This window comes from Boleophthalmus pectinirostris, unplaced genomic scaffold (genome assembly GCF_026225935.1).
Source record: "Boleophthalmus pectinirostris isolate CB_2022bp ecotype Guang Dong unplaced genomic scaffold, ASM2622593v1 HiC_scaffold_13, whole genome shotgun sequence".
Lineage (NCBI taxonomy): Eukaryota > Metazoa > Chordata > Actinopteri > Gobiiformes > Gobiidae > Boleophthalmus > Boleophthalmus pectinirostris.
In genome coordinates, this window is record NW_026571036.1 from 17,433,528 (window position 1) to 17,461,205 (window position 27,678).

A 27,678-nucleotide genomic window follows, 5' to 3' on the forward strand; every position below is an offset into this window, starting at 1 on the left:
TTTACTGTTAGATCTACTTAACGATGAAGTATGTAACATTTCTGATGGGGTGTTTGCTACCATGGCAATATTATTGCTTTGCTCTGGCCTGGTGGTGTCTCCTCCTTACCTCTACTGGTCTCTGTCTCTCTTCCCAGTTAAGTTTAATGCTGTACAATGAAACATTCCAGGTAAAGCAATAAAATCTCCATGGAAACAGGCAGGTGGCGTGCCCACTACCAGAGAATTTGCATAGTGTACTTAAATAGATTAGTGTCTAAAGTGGGCACACTGGTCACATTTAGACTGTATGAGCATGTAGAGTTGACATGAATACATCTTGTATTTTCAGGCATGCTGGTCCGTCTCAAAGGCGGTGTGTTGCGGATGTCCTTCTTGGACTCGTCAGGCTCTCACTTGCCCCCGGCGTACGAGCCCTGGTTTGAGCCCAACATCACTACAGACGGAGAGGAGCGGGTCAGAAAACGCCGTCCCGTGTCTGTGTCCCCCTCCACGTCCCAGGACCTGAGCGAGAGCCAGTACGCTGTGGTTTGCTCCGAGAAGCAGGCCAAGGTCATATCTCTGCCCTCGCAGACCTGCATCTACAAACACAGCATCACAGAGACCTCCTTTATCTTGAGGGCTGATGTCGTGCACATGAGCCAAGGAGCCTGTGTGGCCTGCTTCTGCGCCAACGGACACATCATGACCCTCAGGTAGGACTCCCATTACACATTTTCAATAACAAGGCTGACATCAAACTATAACACCAAAGGATTTAAAATATCTCTGACAAAAATAACTTTATTTTGGAAATTCCATTGTTGACTGTAAGTTTGCTTCTCTGTAAAAGAAAAAAAAAAGGGTGCAAAAGCCTGCTTCCTTCAATAATTTACAAGTAAAATTAAAGTTAAAATACATGTGTTAATATTTTCTACTCACACTCTCATGTATCTGAGTAACATATGAGTCCTTCGTTCTTTACATTTTATCATATGCTCCAGCTTCTCTTTTCCCTCAAGTTGCCTACACTAGGGAATTTAAAATGTATTTCTTTATAAACAAAAGCAAAAGAAAAGAACGATTCAGTTTTGTCAACTGGACAAAAATTCATTCAAAAACTATCCGGTTGATAGAATTGAATCTTTCTGCCATGGATCTTACCTGGACGACTGAGGGATTACACAGAGTTTTAAGGCTTCTATTATCATACGGGGATCATACGGTGCTGTTATACTGTCTCACTCCAGTCCATCGTGTCAGTAATTGAAATAATCACTTTTGGTATCTGGAAATGTGTTTGATAAATCAATTTCCTGATTCTCATACTTTTGGCACTATATTACTAACAAGAGTTTGCCAACAGCAGCCAGGTGTCAGGGTGTGTGTAATCCAAACTAAACATTTGGACTAATCTTTGTCTAGAATCAGAGGGACTCAGTTTGGCACAAAGATGAATGTTTAAAGCAGACAGATGGTCCATTTGAAATTAGATTTGGAAAAAGGTGTGTGCTTTCATTCAGCAACTTTTCCACCCACCAAAATCATTTTCATGGAAGAAAAGGGGCATCTTATCATTAACTGGGAACACTGCTAAAAAAAAAACCCTATTGGTACTACTACAACTGAAAACGGTTTTCTAAGTATTTATTTCCAGCACTGTTACCAAAGTGACCTGTCAATGACTCCCATTTAGGCTAGTCTTCTAAAGCCTGCACCCCTCTTGTGTCCTGAATGCACCTCAGCACTGATCCCCTCTCAGGGACAGAGAGGTGCGAGTGAGAGGGCTGGATCAGTCTGAAGCTCCTCTCATTAATCTTCCCTGGAGCAGAGACAGAGCTGGCCTCCATATGGATGTGTAACAGAGCGGGGATAGCCAGCTGTCCAAGCAGAGGAAATGGGTTTACGCCTCTACATTGTCCTCAGTGTAGCTCCGAAAGTCCTTCAGGATTCTCTGATCCTTTATCACAACATCAGATCTTAGTTTAATTTAGGATACACTGTGCTGAGAGGTTAACACTTTAAGCAGAGAAGCTGCTTGATTCAACCACACAAACTACACTATGTACATGGAGGTGTTAGTCCTGATAAATACACTTGTTCCTGGTCTGATTTCCTTGTGCTGCGGATGTTTCAGGAGGATAGTTGTTGATCATGAGCCATGTTTTCAACCAACCAATCAACTGATCACATTAGTTAGAGACTGTAGTTCTCAGAATATGAACAACACTGTAAAATGAGATTAATTGTTTCATTCATGGCCCATAGTGGCTGCCTTAAACTTCTTAATCTTTTATAAAGAAGTAACCCCAGAGAACATCTTGTTTGAGGCACAAAGTGTCTGCTTTTAACAGACCTCTTTTCTGTGTGCAGTTTACCAGGCCTCAGACCACTCATGGATGTAAACTACCTGCCTTTGACTGACATGCGGATAGCCCGGACGTTCTGCTTCTCTAACCTGGGCCAGGCCATGTACATGTGCTCCCCCACCGAGATCCAGAGAATTACCTACAGCCAGGAAGTCTGTGAAAACCTGCAGGTCAGTCCCGCTCTCATCTGTATTATTCTTCTACTCTTTTGTACTGATCCTATGTCCTGTGACAGGAGATGCTTGGTGAGCTGTTCACTCCAGTGGAGACACCAGAGGCTCCAAACAGAGGCTTCTTCAAAGGCCTTTTTGGGGGCGGAGCACAGTCCCTGGACAGAGAAGAGCTGTGTATGTTTAATTTGACATATCATCTATTACTCTGTTATTGACTCTATTTAACCCCCCCTGCTCTGTCTGTTTCAGTTGGCGAGGTGGCAGCTGGCAAAGCCTCCCGCACTCTGGCTCAGCACATCCCGGGTCCAGGGGGCATCGAGGGCATGAAGGGCGCCGCCTCGGGGGTGGTGGGAGACCTGGCCCGAGCACGGATCGCTCTGGACGAGAGGGGACAGAAACTGGGAGAGCTGGAGGACAGGACAGCTGCTATGATGGCCAGCGCAGATACCTTTTCAAAACATGCCCATGAGGTACCGCAAAATGTGTACAACCATTTTAAAGTGGAATGTGTATTTACATAATTCTATAGAAGCACATTATAAAGCACTTTATAATGAGTGCTTTTTTCATTGTAATGAAACACTCAAAAAGAAATATATGTATATATAGTTTATGTGGTCTAGAGGTATTTAAGAGAGCCTGACAAAACTGTAATACAGTATACAGTATAACCTTAAAGAAAGTAAACTACCAATCAAAAGCTTGGACACATTTATTTATTTTTTCGACTTTCTACATTTTACATACATGCAGAGGACATCAAATATATGAAGTAAGATATATAAGATATATATTTTCTTTACTATATAATTCCTTATATCTTTACTTCCATATTTATAAACAATTCAGTAGAAGTAAAAATAAAAATAAAAAAAAATAAAAAAAATGAATGACAGAGTGTGTCCAAACTTTTGACTGGTCTGGTTTCTAATATTTGAAACCTTTCATTTGAAATCTAGCAGTCATATAAATAAAATGAATTCCCCAGTGCAGTATTTGTGAAGTACCAATAACAAAAATGAATAAATAATAAAAATTAAAAAAAAGTTGTGAAGTACCAATCCTCTTCTGTTCACAGATGATGCTCAAGTGCAAAGATAAAAAGTGGTACCAGTTCTGATCAGGCCCGGGGCCCAGCTGGTCATCCATCGCGTCCATCTCTCCGTCCATCCCTCCTGGCCTTCTTCACTCGAACTTTCGGGAGCTTCTTCCCTAGCACAATGACGAACACTGTCTATACCTCAGTCTTCTGGACACTGGAACTGAGGGGCACATGGGGGAGAAGGACAAAACAGTGTCTTTTTTATGTGTTCTGTCACTCATCTCTTCGCTCGGAGCTCTCTGATTGGTCAGCGATCCTGGAGACTCTTCATTCTCATTTGCCAAAACTGTCCCCTTTACTGTTGTCTTCACTCCAAGCCTTTTGTGGCCAGTATTCAAACCGACGAACACAACGAAGAAAGACGATTATTATAAGTGACTATAAATTATTGAAGAAAATGTAAAAAATAGCTATTCTGAATACATCATTATATATAAATGAATTGAATTAATGTGCAATGCTGTATCCACTTCCGAGTGACGCGTTCAAACGAGGACAGAGCAGAAGGCCCAAGGACACAGTGCAAAACGCCACAGGAAGTGCAGCGTCCATCTCACTGCAGACTCTCCTCTATCCACAGGTCTCATAGTGTTACCTACAGTGTGTGAGTGAATATATGTGTGTTAATTTATATGTTCTCTGCCAATCCTCACTTTGTTTGTTTTTGGCTCTGGTCTGTATTATTGGAAAATCTCTTATTTTTATATTGTGAAAGTAGAAACTATTTGATTTGTTGAGAGGAAAAAAAAACTTGTCTAAAGGCTGAAGTTAATTTAAGTTAAGTTATCCTTTTGCAAAGGGCTGGAACACGAGGAGGGAAGGCTGTGTAGGCAAACCTGATTCAGTGACATGGCATTACTTGATATAGAAATTTATCTATGAACTTCTCATAATAAACTTGTCTACCTGAGTTCCCATTCCTACATATGAAGTAGTAACTCTCCCTCCACTGTCATCTGCTTCCAGTGAATCCCTTTCTAAGTGTTACTTTACAAATGCTGATGATGTGTGACACAAAGCCAGATGTGTTGGATGACATACACATGAGTAGAAGGCCTATTTATGTGTACTCATATATGCAGGTTAATACTGACACATATGTGTACTCCTTTAAGACCTCGCTTATTTTTCTTACACTTGTTTTGTATGAGAAGCTCTTAAGTCTGTTCTTTATTTTCTAAGGTGCAGAACCCGGTGTCAGAAATGTTGCGTTTCTACTGTATTTCCATTTGCTGAACACTCCAATGTGTCCTTTTCTCTGTCTACCTGGCTTTTAACCTTTATTTGTATATAAGTAAATAGTTGACAATCTAAGACCAACTAGAAAGTACATAAGTGGAACGTACATATAATGGTTGCTGATGCAACGCCAGAGGAGAGAGGCCATATTTTTTCTGACGCCAAAGAGTTGCTTTATCTTTTCATTGCATTTTCATGTTTGTGCATCATGAGTGTTGGGCATTTGTCTATGGCACAGCTTTCATCTATAGAGCCAAGATCCCGGCTTAAATCAGGTCAGCATATAGAAATATTCACTCGAACTTTGAGGTTAAAAAAAGATTGAGCATCCATCATGGTATGTTGTAACATTGAATAAATGTTTCAGTTGAATTGACTCAGTTGTTGATCAATGAGGTTGTGTCCCTCACTCCTGTATTACACCACAACACTTCTTATATGTGTTTATGTCTGCCATTGTATTTCTCTGGTTTCATTATGTAGAACCATTTCTGTTGCTCCCTTTACCACGTGTACTTACACCACTGCAGCATTATAAGGTGACCTCCACTTTACCACATACTTTGTTTTACAGTTTTCAGACTAATATTTTGCCTTGTGTGCTCATTGATTTTCATTGTGGTGTGTGTGTGTTGTCAAATTCCTTGTAAAATGTACCTTATTTCAGGGAAAACTGCATTATTTCCCGGTTCTCCCAAAATGTTGCTTCAGTTCCTTTTGTTTTGTTCCCTTCCCTATTTATTTATTTAATTTAATTTAAGTTATTTCTGTTTTGTTGTCCCCACCCTACCTTCTACTGTATGCAGTATTCCCACCTGAATGAACATTAATAGTTCGACCACTAGAGGGAGTCTGTCTGTCTATCTGCCATTTGCCATCTTCTGTCCTGGAGTCAACAGTTATCAGTGGGTCGCAGTATTTTTCTCATTGTAGCCAATTTTCTTGTACAGTTTTATGCAACTTTCACATGGATGTTTATGACTTTATCTGCTGCCACAAAGATTTAGACATTCTGTAGATAAAGATTACTGTGCAATGGAAAATAAAAGTTGAAAATGTAATTCAGTTAATGTCTGTTTTTAAATCAGTGTGACTAAACTAATTGTGATTCTCTAACCCTATTTCCACTATAAGAATTGGTGTTGTCACCTATATATTTTTTGCAAATAAGAAATTATTGATTGTCCTTTAATTGACAATTTTATTTTTTATTTTTTTCGAAACAATATCAAAAAAAGAACAACTATTATACTTTGATTTGAAATAATTTGTGAAGTGAAAAATAGACACAATGCAGCCTATTACACTGTTCAAATGTTTAGTCAATCCTGCAGTGTGTTCTGTGTACACTAGATGGCAGCAGTCCCCCACCGCTGTGTCGTCTAGAGTTTGTTCAGTGTATTGTGTATTGCTTTCGCTTTCAAATTGGAATTAATGATGGGCCCTTGATCTCCACACTGATGTTGAGTCATGCTCTGTGACTCATTAGACTTCGAAACAGAGAGGAAAAATCTGATGCAATTTAAAGTTAATATTGGTAAATTCACTAAACTAGGCCCATTTTCTTTTAGCTTGCAATTTATAATAACATAACATGATTAAGTACGTGCAATGATAACCCATTCCCTCTATTTTATGATAGATCTATAAAATGTGTCATTAACTTTAAAAGCAAAACTGTATTAATCAGAATAATTTATCTTGTAATAGGCTACAACACTCATGTTTAGTACAATTATTTAAACTGTGGGCTATTTTTTAATCTCTACATCTGTTTCTCTTACCATTTTTCACATTACTAACACAGCCCTTAATGAAAAGGGGGTTTGACCCTGAAATGTGTCATGTTTATGGCAACAATATCAGCCTGAGGCGCAGTGGTATATTGGATTGTGTGTCTTATCAAATAGCTGTAAACCATTGTTATTGAAAAGGTTACGGCTTCATTTATAGCTCAGCCTGGGAACTAAAACATCTGAAGAGACGTCTCAATGTTGATTTGTTCAATTTGACTGTTGCTATGTAGAAAAGGTCACAGGGGAGAGGAGCATATTACTGACCCTGTGAGCGTGCACAGATGCAAACAGTATGGCACTGGACTGTTGCCGTGGTGACAGAAACGTGAATGACCTGCATCATATTTCCATTGTGGGCTTAGACCTTTCATCAATAGATTATTGATTTTATTGGTGTGAACAAATAATTCAAAGTAAACATGAAATATTTAGTTGGGTACTGAAAACCTAGAAAAAATAGAAGCTATGTAAAAACACTTTATGCAACACTGTTTATGATTCAGTCATTTTAAAGTCCCTGTTTGATTTGCTCTCACACCAGTAGATGGCAGTAGTGAGAGCTGCTTTGCGTTTTTCTGCTCACCTGGAACTTTCAAGACCACACCCTCCAATCTCAGTAAATTTCAGTGTGTAGTGCCTAATATTCAAACTGTGAAAGGATGAAGTTATGAATTTTGTCACATTTTTAGTATTTACATGCACTGAAATTTTACATGTAAAACACCCTTTTACAAAAAACAAACATTGGATACCTCAGCTTTATTTCCCACACCCAGTGAATGCACCACAGACAGCATGGTGTTTGCAGTTGTTACAGCTGACTAAGGCAAAACTGGTCATCCCCAAAGACTGTTTATAAATGGCCATCCCTGAAGATATAGGAGGACAAACAAAGCACTACAAGAGCATTGTACAAGGAACTGGTAGGTCAGATCTATTTCAGCTCATACTCTTTTAATTCCCTGTGTATTTCTATGCCTTGTTAGCATGCTAACTGTTGCTGCTACCATCATACACGTGTAAACAACGGGTTTGAACGGCCTGGTTCGGAGTTCACATTAGAAACTGACAGAGGTGAGACCAAGTCTTTGTTTTGCAAGTCTCAAGTAAGTCTCAAGTCTTTGACCTCAAGTCCGAGTCAAGTCCCAAGTCAAATACAGGCAAGTCCAAGTCCAGTCTCGAGTCACTGGCTCATAAGTCCCAAGTCAAATCCAAGTCGTCTGCTTTGAACTTCAAGTCATTTAAAGTCTTTAAACTAAAGTACCAAATTTAGCTTGGATTTTAGCCATATGTTTTATGCTAAATTGTGTTTAAAAAATCATAGTGTAAAAAATCATGAGTATTTATATAAGAATTGTAGAAATGTAGTTAATTTTTCCTTTTTAAATGTCTTGACAAGCTCTTAGTGTGAATCATTATGGTAAGAATGGAAAGATTTCAGTTTTAAATGTGCTTCTCAAGTCTTCTCAAGTCACAGGCCCAAAGTCCGAGTCAAGTCCCAAGTCTTAGTCCATTTTATCAAATCAAGTCTCAAGTCCTAAAAATAGTGAAGTCTGACTTGAGTTCAAGTGACGACTTGCAAGTCCCCACCTCTGCTAACTGATAATGAATTAAGCTACTTGTAGAGACAATATTTATTTCACTGAACATTTATTTAACTATGACTAGAATAGGCTGGCTACATGCTGTTTAATATATCTACAGAAATTTTAACCAAATAACGATATTCATCAAGTCTGTGTTTTCAGACAGCAGGCTAGACAAGGCTAATTTCTGAGTTGGCATCACAGAACTCTAATGTTTGGCATGTGTAGGAGTATGTATAGACCCATGTGATTTTATATTTAACTTGTTCACTGGTTAAGATCCAAGTCAATTCTCATTACAAACACTTACATATGTTTTTTGTTTAATTTGTCTTTTTATCTCCTCCAATTGTCCCATAACAGCGCGATATGTTCAAAGGATCATTTGCTTCAATCTGTCAGGCTGCTTAACATCTGTGTCTCTAAATGGGACGGAGAACAAATGAAGGGCTGCTTCAGCATCTTTCACAGTATACTGCGGCTTTGAAACGGAAGGCATAGGCCCACATTCAATAAGATTATACTGCTCATGTGTTATTGTCCACTGTATGCTTCTTTTATTGGTATTGTGATCCTATAAAATTTCTACGGATGCCCAGAGGAGAGATGGAATGTGCGAAAGGAAGTGAGGAGTAAATGGTTGTCAAACATCACAAGATAGGGTCTTGGGGATATTTTCACAAAGGCAGTTTTATCTATGTTATATTCTTAAAGGTTTGTAACTTTTCTGGTGGAGGGTTCGTCACTTGCTTGTCTCATAAAAATGTTATTGCTCTTCCTGGAATGTTCTACAGTAGGGTATAAACATATCTATATTTCATTTATTGTTTTGGAGTTACGAGCTTGTCTCCAGGGATTTTGCAAAATTTGATGCCACTCTGTAGAACATTCCAGGTCAAACAATAGATATTCTGCAGCTGTCCTCAACATTCCCTAGGGATGGGATGCTAACTCTGCTCTGTCTGATTATTTGTTAGACTTTAATTTGTGCTTAATTTTAACACAGTCTGACCACGAAGAAGTGACTTAGCTTGAGCTGCAACAGGTGAGATCATCTGTGCTGTTAAACAAATCTCACACATAAAATTACAGTCACAAACTAGCTAGCATCAGCCAACAGTTTTTCAGTTAGTCACTTTCACCTTTTTGTTGAAAATCAAACACCTAACCCAGGTCCATGAATGATCGGATTGATTCAGACAACCTTAGAAATGTTTTGACAGTGTTTCCTAATGTGTGCATTGTGTCACCATTGTAGCTCCTGTCCATTCCATCATTAGAGCCACCATATGTTACAGCAAAGTATTAATAAAAATCTTTCATTTATTGAACTACCTGCTTGTCTCCATGGAAAATGCTAGATTGTATGCCATTCTGTGGAACATTGCGGGCTAAGTAATAAAATGTACGTAGTAGGGATGTAACAATAACTGAAACGTCATGATATCATATCATATCATCAAAGTTCTTGCAATAATAATGAGGACCATCACAATATATCAAATCACAAGTCTCTTTGCTTAAATTAAGAGTTATGGTGCCGCAAAAGCTAAAAAAGACAGAGAGAACTACATAGACCATGATCCTTTGCTCCATTTCAGTGCAGACTACAAGAAGAAATAACTGTTCTAAGCACTTTTAAGTCTTGTCAAGGTATTTTAAGAGGAAAAAGTAGCATATTAACAGTTTTGTGACAGATCCCTCATTTGTCCAGGTAGAATCCATGGCAAAGGAGAAGAATCAGTTTGTTGACTGGACAAAAGTTTGTTTGGTTGAATACGTTTTGCAGCGCATCCAAGCTGTTACCAGAACTGAAGAAGAAGCTTGGATGACCTGTGAAACGTATTCGACCAAACAAACTTTTTTCCAGTCAACAAACTGATGTTTCTCCTTTGCCATATTAACAGTATTGTACTGTGAGGTTCATACCGTGACAATATTGGGAGACTTGGATATCGTTACACCCATATGAAGTATTAATAAAAATAATTCATTTATTGAACTTCCTGCTTGTCTCCATGGAAAATGCAAGATTTTATGCCATTCTGTGGAATATTCCAGGCTAAACAGGCTAGTACCCCTTTAAAACAATTCAGTGTTAAATGTCTTTTTAATCTATTTATGTAACTTCATGTTTGTGCAAATAATTTTCTTCCAAATTCTAGACAGGAAAAGCTTGTACTTGTATAATCCAGGTTTTGTGCCTTGCTTTATTTTCATTTTAATTAGTTTTAGTATTTTGAAAATCATTAACATTTGATTAATCACCATTTTCAAATCTATTCAGCGAAGTGTGGCTCGGCTCCCTGCTTCCGTATGCTGGTCCTGCCGTGATTTTAGCATCAAATGAATCAAACTTTAATGAGTGGGTTGAAAGCTGCTCGTGCCGCTGAGAATTACACCAGATGAATTGACTGAGTGAGATGGTCCCACCCATAGTTCTGTCATTAACTCATTCAAAGTTTTAATCAAATATGCAATTAATTTTCAGCGCTCCTATTTTAATTACTATCTTCACTCTTATGATTCAATACAGATCCTATATATGTTTTAAATTCTTCCTGTCTTTTCATATGGGCTGCAAGTCCTGCTATCTCAGCTCACAATAGACCAGCTGCTACCTCTTGCCTGTGTCCTGGTAACCATAAGAACCATCTACTTTATGTACCATAATGTATATTTGATCATACCAGGAGATCTCATCTAGGCTTGGCAGCGTATTAATAATTAACAGTCTCAGCAAGGTGTCTGTTTGAGTTTCCTTTGTGACACCAGGGACTTTATCACATTGGTTTGCATGCGATGTTGGTAAGCGCTGTTTTGTTTCTGTAGACCAGTGACGTCAGTTAAACTGTCATACACTCGTGATAAGCCTGAGAAGCTCTGTGTGTATTTGCAAAGATCAGAAAAAGAATGGAGACATGGAACTGTTGTAGTGCTGTTGTATTGTTCCGTTTTTTCGACATTGGAAGCCACTGAAAACCGTGAAAGTATTTACATAAATGTGTTTTGTCTGTTCAAGAAAAAATAAAGTTTCAGAAGATAAATTTGAACCATAGTGATTAGCAATTTAAAACAAATCTTCTGAATAGTCATCCTCAAATCCAAATGTTGCCGATAACAGAAACCCATGAACATACTTGAAGGCTTAGGAATTCTGAGGACTGTATTGAAATCACAGTTGAGTCAATGAGATCCTTGATACAAATCCTTTTGCAGTTTGGGTAAGAATCTCGGTCAACTGGGAGTAGCTTGGCGTAAAGCTGCTGCTCCTCCACTACATGAAGAATCAGAGTTTGTGCATCTACATCCAAAATGCTTTCAGAATTAGGTATTCAAAGCTTGTTGCACTTGGAAGAGATGGACTGATTTAGAATGAACCAGTTTGTCTCTCCTGGGACACCATAGGTTGCAATTTCAATTACAAACTGTTGTCAAAAATGGTAAGAGAATAATTATCTTTAATTTATTCATATCAAACAAAAGAAATCTCATGAGTATTTGCTGAATATCTCAAGAAGCCCATAATCCACAAGTGCACTAGAGGAGGGCTCTATGGGAGTAATAGCCGTGATCCCTACAGCAGCTTGATCCCTGGTCTGAGGAGCAGAGGGGTTATCATCGTCTAACCAATATCTCTCTACAAAACCATCTCCACACAAGAAATATCGCTAGTTTACCATCCATTCAAATTCAGTTTTTCACAGAAAGCCACATATTTCATAAGAAAGCTGGAGTCACAGTTTGAATCGATGCAATTCGCAAATCACAAAGGCTGCAATCTAATATCCTCTACAAACAACTAAATCTTTGGCTTATTCTGCTTTGAAACTGTTAACCCTGTGATTTAGATCTACAAACATTGTCTGAAATATGATTCTAATATTAGTTTGTCAAAATGTGAACTTTGAGCAATCTAAATGCTTATCAGAAAAATCGCATTTCAGTATTCTTCCAAATTTGTACAACCTTAGGCACAACCATATTAGCACCAATGAAATACTGGAGAAAAGGCTAACCATCATCTTTTCCAGAAGTTGTTAGAAAGATTTGGAAGTTTGAGTGGTGATGTCTTGAGTTCGAAACCACAGCCCCGTTCTTGGTTTACAGTGGTCAATATCTATCAAAAGTGATCCAAGGAAGGAACTATTCTGCACCAGTGACTATGACTAACTCAGAAAACACATCTTTGTCTGTGGTCATTTTTATGCAAACGCCGTAAAACACAACACCAACCCTTTCATTGTGCTAATTTTTCTACCCAAGGACAAGCTTTCCAAATCTGGCCTGGACGAAGAGCGGTTTGTGAGGGCAGAGGGACCTGTAATCAGTGCAGCGCTGGCTTTTTCAGCGCAGGAGTACAGTTAGCTTAAAGTCAGGAGACGAGGCTCAGTCGTGCACTGTTGTGTGGTGGTGGCACGCTTGGATTCCTCTAGGTGTGGTCTGCTGCTACAAGCTCAGAGTTATATTTACGTTTGGCTCAGCAAATTATGGTACAGGGATTTACACGTGTGATTTATCTCCGCTGGGGTTAAAAATGCTGAGTGGCATTTTGGGTAATTTATTTTTTTTAATCAAAAGTTAAACAAACTTTAGGTTTTACAGGCTTGACATGTCCAGGAGTGATGATAAGCAGAATGGGGAAAGACAGCTCAAGTAAGAACAGAGTTAGCAAAACAATACTCAGCGGTAAGGCTAAATGACCACATTTTTATATAAGGCTTTTCCACTTTCAAGACACTCAAAGCACTTTACATCAAGGAACCACAGCCCATCCACACACACACTCATACACTAGTGTTTACAGACACTGGGAGAGAGGGGCTGTCTTGCCCAAGGACACATTGACAGCATTTATCTGTGGAGCTGAAATCACACTGTAGCTCGGTGGATCTGATGCTCAATCAATGATGTTTATGTTGTGAACAAGATTTGAACGAACCACCAACCTTTGGATCAGTGGACAAACACCAACTGAGCTAGTGTCGCTCCGGTAAAACGTAAACTCATTCGAGGAGTAATTCAATGTACAGAAGGTGTGGTGACAGCGGCCATCTGGAATGTGGACACTGTTTTTGCAATCAAGACATTACAGCTCCCATATAGAAGCCAGTCGCAATATGATGGTACTGGTTTGAGCTACTAGGATTTATTTATTATTTATTTAACTCTGAGCTAACGCCAGTCTTCAAGTTTCCATCATTAATGATCCTACTCGACTCCTGTTAATGATACTACCTCTGAGACTTATATCATACCTTGCAAATCCATAACCTGTGTTTTGCCATTGCCACACTCAGTGATGGTCAACCAAAGAAAGTAGGAGGGGTTCATCATCATTATCAGGCACTGGCAACATCAAAATGAACACCTCAGTATCAAAATGTGATTTAGCCAACTGGATAATATCCAGTACTGGTGTTCTAATCTTCTCCTACAGTGTTTTTTGTTGCCTGGAGTTTGTACTTGATGCTGATAATACAAACACAGTGAGAGGCAATGAAGTGATGAGGCCCTCCTTGATGGTTTGGGTCATCACTGGGCAACAAAGACCCAAAAGCACACAAAAACATTTTCTGTTAATTGAAACTTTTACTTCTAATCTGTCTGACTTTAAACCACTTCCAACATGAGGCACAATAAGAAGACAGCACCATAACGCAGCCTAACTGTGACAGGTGAATTCATTCCCTGTTCAGTGTGGGGGATAAAAGCTTGGAGAGGACTGACCTTCTGTTTGTTTTGCACAGAGCAGAGGAGTTAACAGGAGCCATTTGCCGGGCCGCCTTCTGGACACAGCCTGGTGAGTAATGCACGCCTGCACAAAGGTAAAGCAGTGGGAGGAGAGGACGAAGTGGGCTGAGTTTTAAAAAGCAAAGTGAGATAAAATGATTGTGTAATATGTGGGATGAGGAAGTGGTGTTGTATCAAAAACAATAGTGCATTTGAGTGTTTAGCTGTGACTACTAGAAGTATCAATATATGCACTTATGAAGGTATACAATATGAACAAATAAAAAGGAGTGCCTTACTTGTTTAATGATTCCGAAAGTGATAGCTAGCATTGGTTTGTTTGAATATGAAAAAGAAGGGAGGGGAGAAAAGGAAATTCCAATAGTTTTCTTTATCATCTGGACCAATGTCAAGAACATCATTTGTCAAGATTACAGATTTGAGTCATAGATTGTCAGTAAAGTAACCAAATTATAGTTTAAGGTGCACTATGTAACACTTTTGGTAGAGGGTCTGCTATCTGCTTGTCTGTCTCCATGGAAACAAGGTAAACGCACAATAAGAATGCATGTTTTTAAGGTATTTGTAGAGTAAATAAACATCTATAATTAAAAAAACACATAGATAAATGTAATGCTATACTGTACAAAGGCAAAGCATTAACATCCTCACAGAGACAAGCACGTGGCTTACACTCCAGCAGTAAAGTTACATAGTGCACCTTTAAAGATTCTTTATATTTTTAATTCATACTGTAAAACTGAACTATACTACAGTATCTCTGTTTGAGCTGAATACACTGACCAAACAAAGTCTAAATCTAAATGTGCTCTTATTTATTCATCAGAAATGACAGTACTATATAATAATAACTTCAGTGCTTTGAATCTGAATTTTTTACCATATTTTGACACATATATTATCCAGCACAACAGCTCTCACTAGCCTTAGACAGATGCCCCCTCTCCACAGCCGTTGCATGTTTGCCCACAGGGGACTCCGAGGGTTGCAGATCTCCCCCCACAGCATGAGGACAGAGTGGGTCTCTTTTACATGTCACCCAATAAATGCCCTCATCCTCCTCACAACCGCTTGAAGTCTGTGCGGCATAAGACAAACTCAGCTGCTCAGTCAGAGTCCAGGAAGACATCTGCAATCAAAGAGCCCGACTTTTATTGCGCCTACAGTTCAGGAAAATGCCCTTACTCCGTGCAGTAGCTATATTGTAAAAGCAGTTTTTTAGGGGGGAAATATGAGCCCGAATAAAATTGCCAATGCATTTTATAAGCATTTTGTTGAATGAGAATAAGGATGCCAACTGCAAAGCATAGATTAAAATCCAGATGTAATGAAATCCAAGCAGAGAACCATGAAGAAACAGCTGACTATCCCAAACTGTTGTTTTTCTGTCATGGTTCAACATCAGAGCAAGAGAAGAGACTAACTGGGTGGACATCTTTGCTCATGGTTCAAAATGGGGTATAGGAACTTAAATTCAGGAAATTACCAAATGATCTTTTGCAAATCAGTTTATTGGTGATATTACAGAAATTATTATTGGCCTATTTATACTATGCAGAGCGGGAGTTTCTACATGTATCTCTATGCTGAACTGTTCAGAAGTCTGGCAAAACCGTTGTAAGATCTGATAACTCAAAAATAAATACAAAATGGATTTAAATAGCACATTTTCAGGACACATTTGTGTGACATTTGCATTCATGGTCCAGTTTAGGGATTTTGATTTTCAAATAAAGGTGAGAGTGACTAACTGAAATTGTTTGGGGGTAATGTTAGCTCACTTGTGACTAGGTATCATTAAGAAGTTCCACGATACAATACGGTTTCCGATTCAATGCACTTTTGATTCAATACAATTTGATACAATATATTTCAAAATGATTCGATATGTTTCAGTAGAAAACAAAGGCTAAATCATGGCTCTGATACTAAAAGTCATTATTAAACCACTAAGTGAATATGAAAAACACCCATTTTACATTTAACAGTGAAAATGTCAAGTGAACTTTCTCCAAACAAGCAACACAACTGTAGCTCTTTCATAAAATAATTTAGTAAAATATATCAAAAAAATCTTCTTGATGATGTGTCAATACATGCATGACATCGATACCGTATCATCAAATTAAACGGTTGCACACCCCTACTTGTGACTGTAATATTATCTGTGACAGACTTGTTTAAGCACATAAATCATCTCACCTGATGTAGTTCCATTCCACATTTTAATCTGAGCTTTTTTTTTAACACAATCTAACAGCCTCAAACAGAGTAGAGCTTCTAGTTAGCATCACACTCCCAGGGGATGTTGATGACATTGGCTGCAAAGTATTAATATAGAGTTTCTTTCTTTTTAACACATCCACTATTGCTTTTACTTGTAGACAATGTAGGCAAAGTGTCTTGCATAGTAACACAATGTAAGTAGGCCTATGTTCTTAGGAGATGTTTAAAACTGCTATATTTCTTAAATCTGTTCACATTTTTAAGGCACTGCGCTTAAACAAATTGACATGCTCTGCTGTCTTTTGTTTTTGGAGAAGCGCAGTGCCCCCCCGCTGGAATTTGCACACATCCCGACACTTCATTTGGGAATTTTCAAAACGAGTGCCTGGGGTTGCCATGGTAACTGTGTGATTGGGAAAGGGGATTTGAATGGTGGCTGTCAGTGTACAAAAAAAAAAAACTGAACAGCACTGCCACTTTGATACATTTTTTTTTTTATTTACCCACGAGACTTTGCGTTAAATGTGGGTCAATCATAAGCTCCTATTAAGTCTTCACCCCGCTGCGGCGCATTCATTTGCATTGGCTTGCACTTGTCACTACTCCATTATGAGCTGGTTTTCACTGATGACATAGAGAGAGAGGGAGAGAGAGAAAGAGAGAGGGGATGGGTGGTAAATAGACTGAAGTTCACCAGCGTCACAGCTAATATAAGGTGTTTGCCTTTTGAGGGCTGCTTCTTAATAGGTTGAATCAACGCTTTGCTGACATGAGAACGTCACACTAACATAGATTAAAGACCTACGTACTATATGTTTAGCAGTCATAGTTGTCGTGTTTGCCATCTCAGTAAGCATTTAATTTGTACTGAAGACTTTTATTATTGGTGCCATCTTTTCTGTTGGACTGTCTGTCACCTGCTTATCTCTCTGAAGACAGTTAAGTGAGATAAAGGTAAATAAAGGTAAAATAAACAGCAAAAATGTGGAGCAACCATAGCTCAGTTGGTAGCGTGTTTGTCCACTGATCCAAACGTTGGCGGTTTGAATCTTGCTCTTGACATAAACATCAGTGGTACAGCGGTTGAGTCCACACTTAACCCACACTTAATCCTTGACGTAAAGCGCTTTAAATGCCCATTTATCAGTGTAGGTGACTGTATGAGAGGGAAATGTATTTGGAACGCTGTGACTGGCAGGTGATGACGACATGTGTAAGAAATCGCCTCGCTTTTGAGTTGTCTCTGATTCAAACTTGAATGATTGAGTAACTCTGATCTCACTGCTGTATCCCAAAAAATTACAGAGGTGTGCCATTTTTTCCATCGTCATGGCAATCCACTCGCTATCTCCACTCACCACTTCCCCGCTTGTCATCCAAAAGCTATTTCTGTCCCATCATCACCGCCTATAACCATGAGTACCCCTCTATTTTACTCCGGACAAAGCTCGCGCACCAGAGAGGAGCAGCTGTGAGGGCAGGTAATGTAATCACTCTGCCAGGCGCAAATCCAGACAGTTAGGCACACGAGCGCAAATCCCCCAAAAGCTCCAACTCTTTCTGTAATAAATAGCTATCTGTTACTCTAAACCGCCTCCCCGGAGAGACGCCTGTTATGAATGAGAGGGTTTTGTGTGCTAGCTAGACGCTGTGGATGTGTCTCTGCGTGAGCGCTGATGACTTCCTCCCCTGTGGATGTCTGGAGGAAGAGGAGGGGGAGGAAGAGGAGGAGGAGAGGCTGTCTGCTTAGCTCAGCACAAAACAGACAGAAAGCTTCACTGCTATTTATGGAGGAAAGCGGGATTGGATTTCAGAGTTCAAAGAGGGCTAAAGCGGTGTGAGAAATATTGAAGTAGCCAGAGAGTTGTAAAGAGAAGTTTATTTACCGATACAGGACCCAGCGGAGATGTGAACACTGAACACACTGTGGTAGCATTGTTCATTCAAGTCTGGCCATGATACAGTAGTGTAATTTTCCAATCAAATCAGATTATGATAATCTCAACAAAAAATACACACAAGATGTTGTGATTGTATGTGGGTATGATTTGTTGGTTTTGTTTTTTGAAAAACTCCGTAAGGTGTGTTCAAAATTTGAGATTATTTCTAGTCCAAAAAATGACAAGATTATGAATAAGAATCAAGTTACGAGTCAAATAGGCAACATTTCTGTCAACACAAACTCCTACTGAGCTATTTGACATTTTTCCAAGCGTGTTACTCTGAAATTGTTGCTTTTATTAGGTAAGGAACAGTATAAGAAGTATTAGTTGAATGGCAGGTAGCATTAAACAAGCAGAGGTACACATACAATGATTGTTTCTGTCATGTTGTCTGTATTATATTATTTTTTGTACATTCACTTTACCCATTTCTGCGTAAAAAACAAGCTACTGCAGTATGCTATATGACTGGCATATGAATTAAACAATGTGGAAAAAAAACAATAAAACAGCCAAAGCACACTTTTAAAATATTTTTAGTAATTATTTTTATTAATGCATGTAAAGGGTAATGTTTGGAGGTGCTTTAGCGCTGTTGATGCTCCACTGCTGCTCCACAACGGATGCTCCTTTTGGGCGGTTGGATCGCTGTGCTCTTTCACGTTCACGATGAATCTTCAGGAGATCCAGCTCCTGCACCCTCCTGGACAGTTTCTCATTTGCTTTGTTGGTTTGAGCTCTACCAACATCATTACAAGTGGTTTGAGTCTCCATTGTAGGTACTTTGAGTTATTCTTTCAACTTCTCATGGTCTCATCTCCGTGGTGATGATGAATCTTGATTTTGACTTGGTTTGACCTGGTTTAGCCCTGGTTTAGCCCTGGTTTAGCCCTTGGTTTCGTCCTGGTTTAGTCCTGTGACCTACTGATGTTCAGTGATGTTAAAAGTTGCCTCTGTTATGCCTGCATGAAGTTGGAAATTATTTGCTGTTGCAAAAATCGTTTATGTATGCACTTCTTAAAAAAATGAAAATAGAATATTTAAAAAATTATATTATCAGTTGTTACTGAAACTCATCATTGCCAGAAACACAAAAGATGCATTTACTTCAAAGTTCTGTGTGGGTTAGGGCAGGTGGGGGGGAGGAAACCCAGGTATCTTTACCTACTCCTAAGGGGAGGCTCACATTCACCCAATTTGAAAACCCCTGATCTATTATAATGTTGTATGCTTATCAAATAACATCTGGAGTTCATAAAAACTTTTTCACATACATCAAGGGTGTGTTTCAATAAACCATCCTTACTACAATCATTATCATTCATTAGTCATGTGTAATATCCTTTTCTCTTTTACCATTTCAGTGAAAATATGGAGCACATGACACTTGGTCCCAATGTAGCGGTGTGGGGTGGACTGCCATCTGCTGTCTCTCTGCCCATCTTTCAGTTATCGTGTCACGTCAGATCTGGTGCATGTGCTGTGTATGTAGAAGTATATGTAAACACAGCTCTGGCCTTTTGACTGGCCATTTGCACATGTTGGCAACATGACCTTTTCTAGTGAGGGGTCTGCCACCTGCTTGTCTCCATGGAGATAAAATGTTTCAGCGTATGGCATTAACATATTTATCTGGTGCTCAGTCACGTGTTTTTGTTATCGAGAACTACCTGCATTTTTACTTTGAGCAAGGTTCCCTCTCTGTTTCTTGGGTTAGTTTGGGCTCCTTGTCCTCTGTTTAATGCAATACCGTGGAAGTGACCAGGTAGTAAATCATAAAGGTGCACTTTTGAAGGTCCTATATTATGTAAAATTGACTCATGTGAGCTTTAAGCCATGTCAGAATGTTGTTATTGCATCCAAAGCATACCTGGAGTTGTGCTTTGTTTCATTCACACATGTTTGTGTCATCTTTTATTATTAGTCTGTCTACATTTTCTTGGATGACAGAGGAAAACACGGTGGGTGCGCAGAATGTTGTCCAGTGATAGCAGTGTATGGTGTAAAGGACTTGTTCGTGGCAGATTTGAAGCACAAATGTTCCACCAGCTGTTCCTGTTGACAATGCATCAGAATGAGCCGATTATGCACAAATCGGATCAACTGTGTCCAAAACTGTGACAGTGTCCATTACATATGTTTGTTGTTACGGAAAAGTGAGGATATTTCAGTCAAGCTGCAGAAGGCATTAAAGGTCCTATATTACGTATAATTGATTCTCGTGAGCTTTACACCATGTTGAATGATATTACCTCATCAAAAACATACCTGGAGTTGTGTTTCATTTCATTCACACATGTTTGACTAATCCTTTATTATTAGTCTGTCTACATCTCCAAAGCTCGAAATGCTCTGTTCCACCTTGTGATGTCATGTAGTGGTAGTTTTCAACTTAATAGCTACCTTTTACCTTTTGTTCAGTAGAGATTGGCAATTCGATGGCTGAAATTATCCAAATGATTCTCGTGAAGGTGTATGGAGTTTAAAAACACAATGGAGCACTTCTTGCATAACCATGTGACATCACAGGGTGGAAGTGTTTTCTGTTTGAGAAAACAACTCACTAAATATGTAAGGTTTTTTGTTAAAATTGTGTGAATGAAACAAAACACAGCTCCAGGTATGTTTTTGATGAGGAAACAATATTGTAACAGACCAGAAAATAGACTAATATGGGACTAGCAGAACTTGCTCTAATTTGACATTGAGAAAACTTGTTGGTGTGAGAGGAGGAAGATATGACTGAATAAATTAAAGTACCTGTTTACAGTATTGATCGTGTGTTTTAACAACCTTGTGTGGTTTCTGCTTTCAAAAAAACTATATATCCTTTGTCAGTGGAAATGTCAAGTGTTCCCCATAGAGTTCAGTCATTTTTAGCTTTGACATGTTCAATCATTGGACTGTTGACAGGTCTAAGAAAAGACTTCAAAGGGGACTTGAGCGTCTCAAGGTTGCTTATGCCTCTTAGCATCCAGATTAACATGAATTATTACATGTTAGTCGAAGAATATTTCATCTCTCCTGAAAAATACATATGTTGATACTCAATTTTCAGATTCACTTTTAAAGAAAATCATGGTTAATTCAATGCTTCACTGTCTAATTTGTGCTCTGTGCTTGGCAAATTTCTAAGTCTTGATATGCTCAAATCTATAAAACGTAGTTAATAACAAAATACAACATATTTAAAATACATGTTGCAATACATGCATCACGAATTTCGTACTTTCGGTGATCGCGCAGTGCATACCGATAAGGATTTTCCGAAAAAGTGAGCATCAAACCACCAAAAAGGGAACCTTTGGCTGCCTAAGAAATCATCCCGATGTTTGAATCCTATAACTAAAATATGACAATATTAGAACCAGAAACAAAAGCGATATGGTTCAAGAAGATCGGCTTTGACAATAGACGCATCGCACTGGCAATTTGATGCTCACTTTTTCTGAGGATCCTTCCCACTGTGCATTGTGCAATGCCTGGAAGTCCGAAATTCATGATGCATGTATAAAATCAGCTTTAAATAGTCTTACTATGAGTGAATGGGCTTGCCTTTCCACAATTCTGACCACATCGCATTACAAGCCAGGTCTGTGAAAGGCAATTCCATTGTCGAGCAATATACACTCTATTACCAGAAGTGTTTGACATTTTAAAGAGGCTATGCAGTAAACCTTCTCGCCTTCATCAGCTATAATGGGTCATAAGGCGTTTTGAACTTGGTTTAGTTTTTCAGGTGCAAAGAAAGTCACTGAAATTCTTCTGTCTATCTCTTTGTAAGTCTGGGTATGTGCAAATCCAAAAAGCATAGTTAATAACAAGATTCAGCATATTTCAAATACATGTTCCAATATTGAGCTTTAATCAGCATTGCACTGCACAGCCTACACCGGATAAGCTGGTAAACCCATTGCATAAAAAATAAGACCTGGGATTTGGCATTAACGATTCTCACATATTGGACGCCGGAAAGTCTAGAATTTGAAATATTAGGTGCGGTTTGTCACGCTTCCCATTGGATAATTCCTCCATTTAACCAGCTGTACTCCTCTGTGTACGTCTTTATTTAACGGCATCTGTCACGCTGCTTGCTTCATTAGGCCGCTACGCTAGCTGGTTTGGCTCCCACCCTGTCAATGTAGTTCTGAACGGTTATCCATCATCCCGAGCGAGAAGAGGACACCCTACGATTCTGGTGTCACCCAAATGGCTCTGCCCGCTTTAGTGTCTTATCAGCACTTCCTCATGTCTGCACCAATGGAGAGAATCAATTACTGAAGCTATGCATGAATTCACAGCCACTGTAAAAGAGCCATGTATTAACAAGCATTCAAGGACATGTCCACCAGTCACAATTTCTGCTATGCTTGCGCTTCCCATGACCAATGAATCAAGCACTTTGTAGACCTGACCTGTCGTAATTCATGTTAAAGAGCCATATTACGACATTTTCTGATCTACTGTATGTTATAATGTTATTTCCTCATCACACAAACAGACCTGGAGTTGTCTTTTGTTTCATTCACACAAGTTTAACACAAAAACCCTGCACCTTTAGGCTGAGTTCCTTTCTCAAACGGGAAACACTCTGTTCCACCTTTTGATGGCATGTGGTAATACAGGAAGTGCTCTACTGTGTTTTTACATTCAATGCACGTTCACTAGAATCATTTGAATACCTTCAGCCCTGGAATTGGCAATCTTTACTGAACTAAAGGTAAAATTTGCTGTTAACTTGAACCTTACCTCTTCATGACATCGCAAGGTGGAACAGAGCATTTGAGCTTTGGAGATGTAGACAGACTAAGGCTAAGTTCAGACTGCAGCCTAAAGTGACCCAACTCTGATCCCCCCTGCGACCTGTATCTGATCTTTTAATGACAGTATGAACAACAGATCAGATTTTTTTTCTAACGTGACCCAGGCCACTTGGATATGTGCTCCTAAAACCGATACATATCAGATCACGCAACTTTATTCTGAACGGCCAGGTCGAATTCATCCGACCTACACATCATCAAATGTACGCAAACGTTCTTCTCCTCACACGAAAACTGTGTCTGAACGCTGTGTCAGTGGAGAGTGAAGCACATAACAATCCCACAGTTTTTGGCTATGACTCCGCACCCACACATTTCTTTCTACGGACATTGCTGCCGCTGCCCCACTAAACGCCATGGCGAAAAACCTTGTGTTTCTCCTTCTCAATCTCCTCCTTAAAACAAATAAATAAATTGTACATGTTCTGGCTACGGTATGACAGCAACTTTAAAATCACCAGGTGCTTATGTTTTGGCTACTTCGTAAACATTAAGCACACTCGCTGTGTGTGAGGTCGTCGTGTCCTCCAATGCGCATGCGGGACACTTTTGGGGCATTTAAAGTTCACACTGGAGATCACATACAATTTGCTCTTAATTGGAAATGTGAATGACCTTGCAAAAAAATCAGAACTGAGCATTAAGCCCTGCAGTTTGATCGTAGCCTAAACATGTGTGAATGAAACAACAAAACACAACTCCAGGTATGTTTCTGAGCATCTAAAAACATTCTAACATGGCTTAAAGCTCACAAGAGTCAATTTTTCGTAATATAGAATTTTTAACGATTAAAGGTACATTATGTAAATTTTGGTAGGGTCCGTCACTCTTTGCCTCCATGTTATGTCTATAGACTAGTCTGGAATATTCAGCAGTGTGGCATAGCTACATCAATTCAATCTTATTTCTTACTATGAGTGAATGGGCTCACCTCTCCACAGTTCTGACTTGTATATACAGGCTGCAGCTGTGCCCGTCACTTCGCTTTGAGTCAGTTATGAGTCAGTTCTGTGGAAAGCCAATTCCATGGTAATGGTCTATTTTAGAGCAATATAAACAGTATTGCCTGAAATGTTTGACATTTTAAAGAGGCTATCCAGTAAACCCTCTCATCTTGACAGCAGCTATAATGGGACATAATTCCTTTTGAACTTGCTCAAGTTTTTCAGGTGCAAAGAAAGCCAGTGAAATTCTTCTATCTCTATATCTTTTCTACAGGAGGACACAGCACAAGAATTCTTAATTAAAAAAAAAGTAATAGGAACAAAATCATCATTATCTGCACATTAAACATAACAAATATTTCTGTAAATGTCTTTATTCTGCATATAACAAAATGCTCCAATTTATAGTTTTGTCTCTCGCTCCTCTGGTCACATAAACCAAAATGGCAGTCCATAATTTTCCCTTTTTCCTTCAGTGACACAGCTCATCAGTCTTGTTGATATGAATGAGCAGTTTGCAGATGAAGGATTACAGACAGGGGGCTCGGGCTGCATTCTAAACGCTCTCAAGAAAGTTGTGACAGAATTATCAATAGACTCTGTTTGAAAACCACAGCACAGTCATCATCTCGGAGCACGTTTTCTATATTACATCATAAGGAATTATCAAGGAGGGGTGAAGCATAGCAGTGTTGTTTAAATTCTAATGGATAAGATTGGACAATGAATTACATATTTGATGTTCTTTTGCCTCATTTGTATGAAAGCCTTAAGTTTTTGCTGGTAGCGTTTAAAACTAAACTTCAGATCAAGTATTAAAAGTTGTTGTTGGACTATTGGATTGCAAAGAACACAATCAAACTGTTTCTTGGGTTCAGTCCCTCAAAGTATTTCTTCTGGAAGGTCTTGGGGTATTTTCTCTGGAAGGTCTTCCGCCACATTTGCTGCCACATATGGTGTATAAGCCCTGTAGCTGGGGTATGGGCCTCTAGCCTCTTGCACAGTCTGCATGAAACGGAGAAAAACAAACAGTTCATTTCACGTGATGTGGAAAGATGGAAAATAAACATAATACTTACATTTTAAGTATTATGTTTATTTTCCATCTTAATCAGGGCAGCCTTTATAAGATGGCCCTAAGTAACAAGGTTTAACCCCAAGTCGTCTACTACAATCTAAAAGACAAACAAACACGTTGACTAAAAACATTTTGACATGACCTGCTTAAACCCAGACTGTCTGACATTTCACTATTGCCTCTTGTGTCCGAATAGATTTCCTTGTGATTTAGTTGCCACCAAGCTAATGCTAATCAGCGCAATTAGTCAACAGCAGGCGTCTTAATTTATGCGAGAGGGGCCAACGCGGCGGCCCTTTTTGAAATGCAGTACCAATGACAGTGATCGTCAATTAGGCTCTGGGTATCAGGGACACGCACAGCCACAGATGGATCGCACATCACCCTCCCGTCCGCTAATTCATTGCTGTATTTGCATGATCCATTTAGGAAGCTGTTATTAAAATGGGAAATGGCTATTGTCAGTGATGAGAAAGCGAGGGGGTTTATGGTACTGTTTTTTTCCCTCTCGGAGTGTTTATACCTGCTAGAATGTGCACAGATGGATTCTCTGTGTGATCCGGCAATGATTTCAATAATTAAGTGAAATAAGGGCGAATGGGCCTGTCTGTTTCGTGCAGTTTCGTAACAACGGCGTGCGGCGTTTGCGGGTGTAATCCTCCAGTCTGCGCTTCCGAGTAATTGTTAATTATAAGTCGTCTCATTATAACGTTGTACTGTCTTGCTGCTAATGAGGTGCGGCTAAAATGTAACGGGAAGTAGGGCAGTCTGTTCTATTGCGGGAAAATAAAGGATTAGTAAGAGGTCACTGCGAGGTTAACCAATAAGAGCGGTATATACAAGCAAAATTGGTTAAGGATTTTCATTGTTTTTTCTAATTGATTTGAAAAACTCAACTTTTCTCATGATGACTCATTGGATTTATTTTTTGGTGCAATATCTCAGTGTTATAGAACACATTGTTTTGGTTGTCATTACCTTTCAGATTTGATTTTCAAATGTTGTAAATAACTTCCGTCTAGAACAGAACACATACATATTACATTGCATAGACTGTCTGGATAATCTCATAAATCTATTCTGTAAAGGTCCTATATTAGGCAAAATTTACTCTTGTGGGCTTTAAACCTTGTTATAATGTTGTTACCTCCTCAAAAACATACCCAGAGTGTGTTTTGCTTCATTCATTCGTGTCTGAGTAATCCTTTATTATTAATCTGTCTACATCTCCCAAGATCAGAATGCTTTTGATGCCATGAAGCTGTAGTTTTCAAATTAAAATCTACTAGAAATTGGCAATTCCAGGGCTGAAAATATCCAGATGATTCTAGTGAAGGCGTAACGAGTTTAAAAATCCAGTGGAGCACTTCCTATATTACTAAATGACATGGCAAGGTGAAAGAGAGTGTTTTCTGTTTGAGAACCTAAATATGCAGGGCTTCTGTATTTTAATCATGTGTGAATGAGACAAAACTCCAGGTATGTTTGTGATGAGGAAACAACATTATAACATAGATCAGAAAATAGAATAATAGGACCTTACTGGTCTGATCAGTGGAGAGGCAATTTTACTCATACACATAGAAACATCTGGATTTAAAAAAAAAAAAAAAAGTCTAGATATATTCATTTGTATATTAATACCATCTAGAATAGACATGTCAAACTCAGGCCCAGAGGCCAAATTTGGCCTGTTAATTATATTTGACCCACGAGATCATATTAAATATGTATTGGAGCTGGTCTGCCGGCTACAGATTATTTATTTAATCTTTTAAAATTATTTTATATTATGCTTGGTGTGGATTAAATGTTTAAGCAAAACTATTTTGAAACATTTATTTTAATAAGAAAAGATTTAACATTACATATCTCGAAAGAAGAGAAAACATGCAGATGTTGTTACAGTTTTTCAATAAATATTTAATCTGTCTCATGACTTTCCAGTTTTTAAATTTGTCCCTCTGTGAATTTGAGTTTGAAATCCCTGATCTATACGAAGCAGTAACATTTTGATGAAAACAAGCAAGTTGCGTACCATCCATCAGAAATGTTAGTGCATAGAGCTCCATAGTTTAACCTTTAATCAGTGTGCAGACTTGATGACGGTGCAAGTATCTGGGGTATACAGCGGTTGCATGAGTTAGCATTAGCATTAGCCTGTGTTCCATGTAAAGCAGCGTGTCATGCTCCTGTGCGTGTTCCACAAGCGCACCTCACTTCCCTCACAGCTCATGTGTGAAGAGGAGCGCTGATTCTCACACGTCAAGGCTATATTTGACCATGAGAGCACGCCGTGTACAGTTACATAAGCAGTGTTAAAACGCCTGCTCAGATGCTCTTTTCACAAGTCTTTTTTTTTTTTTTACAAAGCCATGTGTCTGTTACTGCTTTTATATTGAATTTTTAAAACTTCGTCCCAGTTGGTCTTGTTTTTGAAAATGTAAGACTGGCATGAGATTGATCTGTGAAAGTTTAACTGTTAGGGGCGTCTGCATGACCAGCAGGTGAAAAAGCAGTGCACTCAAAATTTCCCACAATGCACCTTGAAAAATATTGGGCATTGATGGTCACTATACTGGTCATTATCGACCACAATGCATTGCAAGAGTCGGAAAAACACCAGCAGACAGAGACAGGTTTTTAATCATTCTGATTATGAAGAA

General features: G+C 38.9%; 1 protein-coding gene and 1 long non-coding RNA gene across 2 annotated transcripts in view; both read left to right on the top strand.

Annotated features, from left to right (window-relative positions):
* Positions 1-5,847, top strand: part of stxbp5a (syntaxin binding protein 5a (tomosyn)) — a 138,887-nt gene extending 133,040 nt beyond the window's left edge. Inside the window, exons 21-25 of the mRNA XM_055149412.1 lie at positions 332-695; positions 2,353-2,518; positions 2,584-2,695; positions 2,771-2,991; positions 3,600-5,847. Of these exons, the coding sequence (XP_055005387.1) occupies positions 332-695; positions 2,353-2,518; positions 2,584-2,695; positions 2,771-2,991; positions 3,600-3,641 (905 nt within the window). The 3' untranslated portion in view covers positions 3,642-5,847. The remainder of the gene's footprint in view (positions 1-331; positions 696-2,352; positions 2,519-2,583; positions 2,696-2,770; positions 2,992-3,599) is intronic.
* Positions 5,848-7,301: 1,454 nt separating this feature from the next.
* The window catches only part of LOC129407710 (uncharacterized), a 69,909-nt gene continuing 49,532 nt past the window's right edge, over positions 7,302-27,678 (top strand). Inside the window, exons 1-2 of the long non-coding RNA XR_008631685.1 lie at positions 7,302-7,581; positions 13,995-14,047. This is a non-coding gene — a long non-coding RNA (uncharacterized LOC129407710). The remainder of the gene's footprint in view (positions 7,582-13,994; positions 14,048-27,678) is intronic.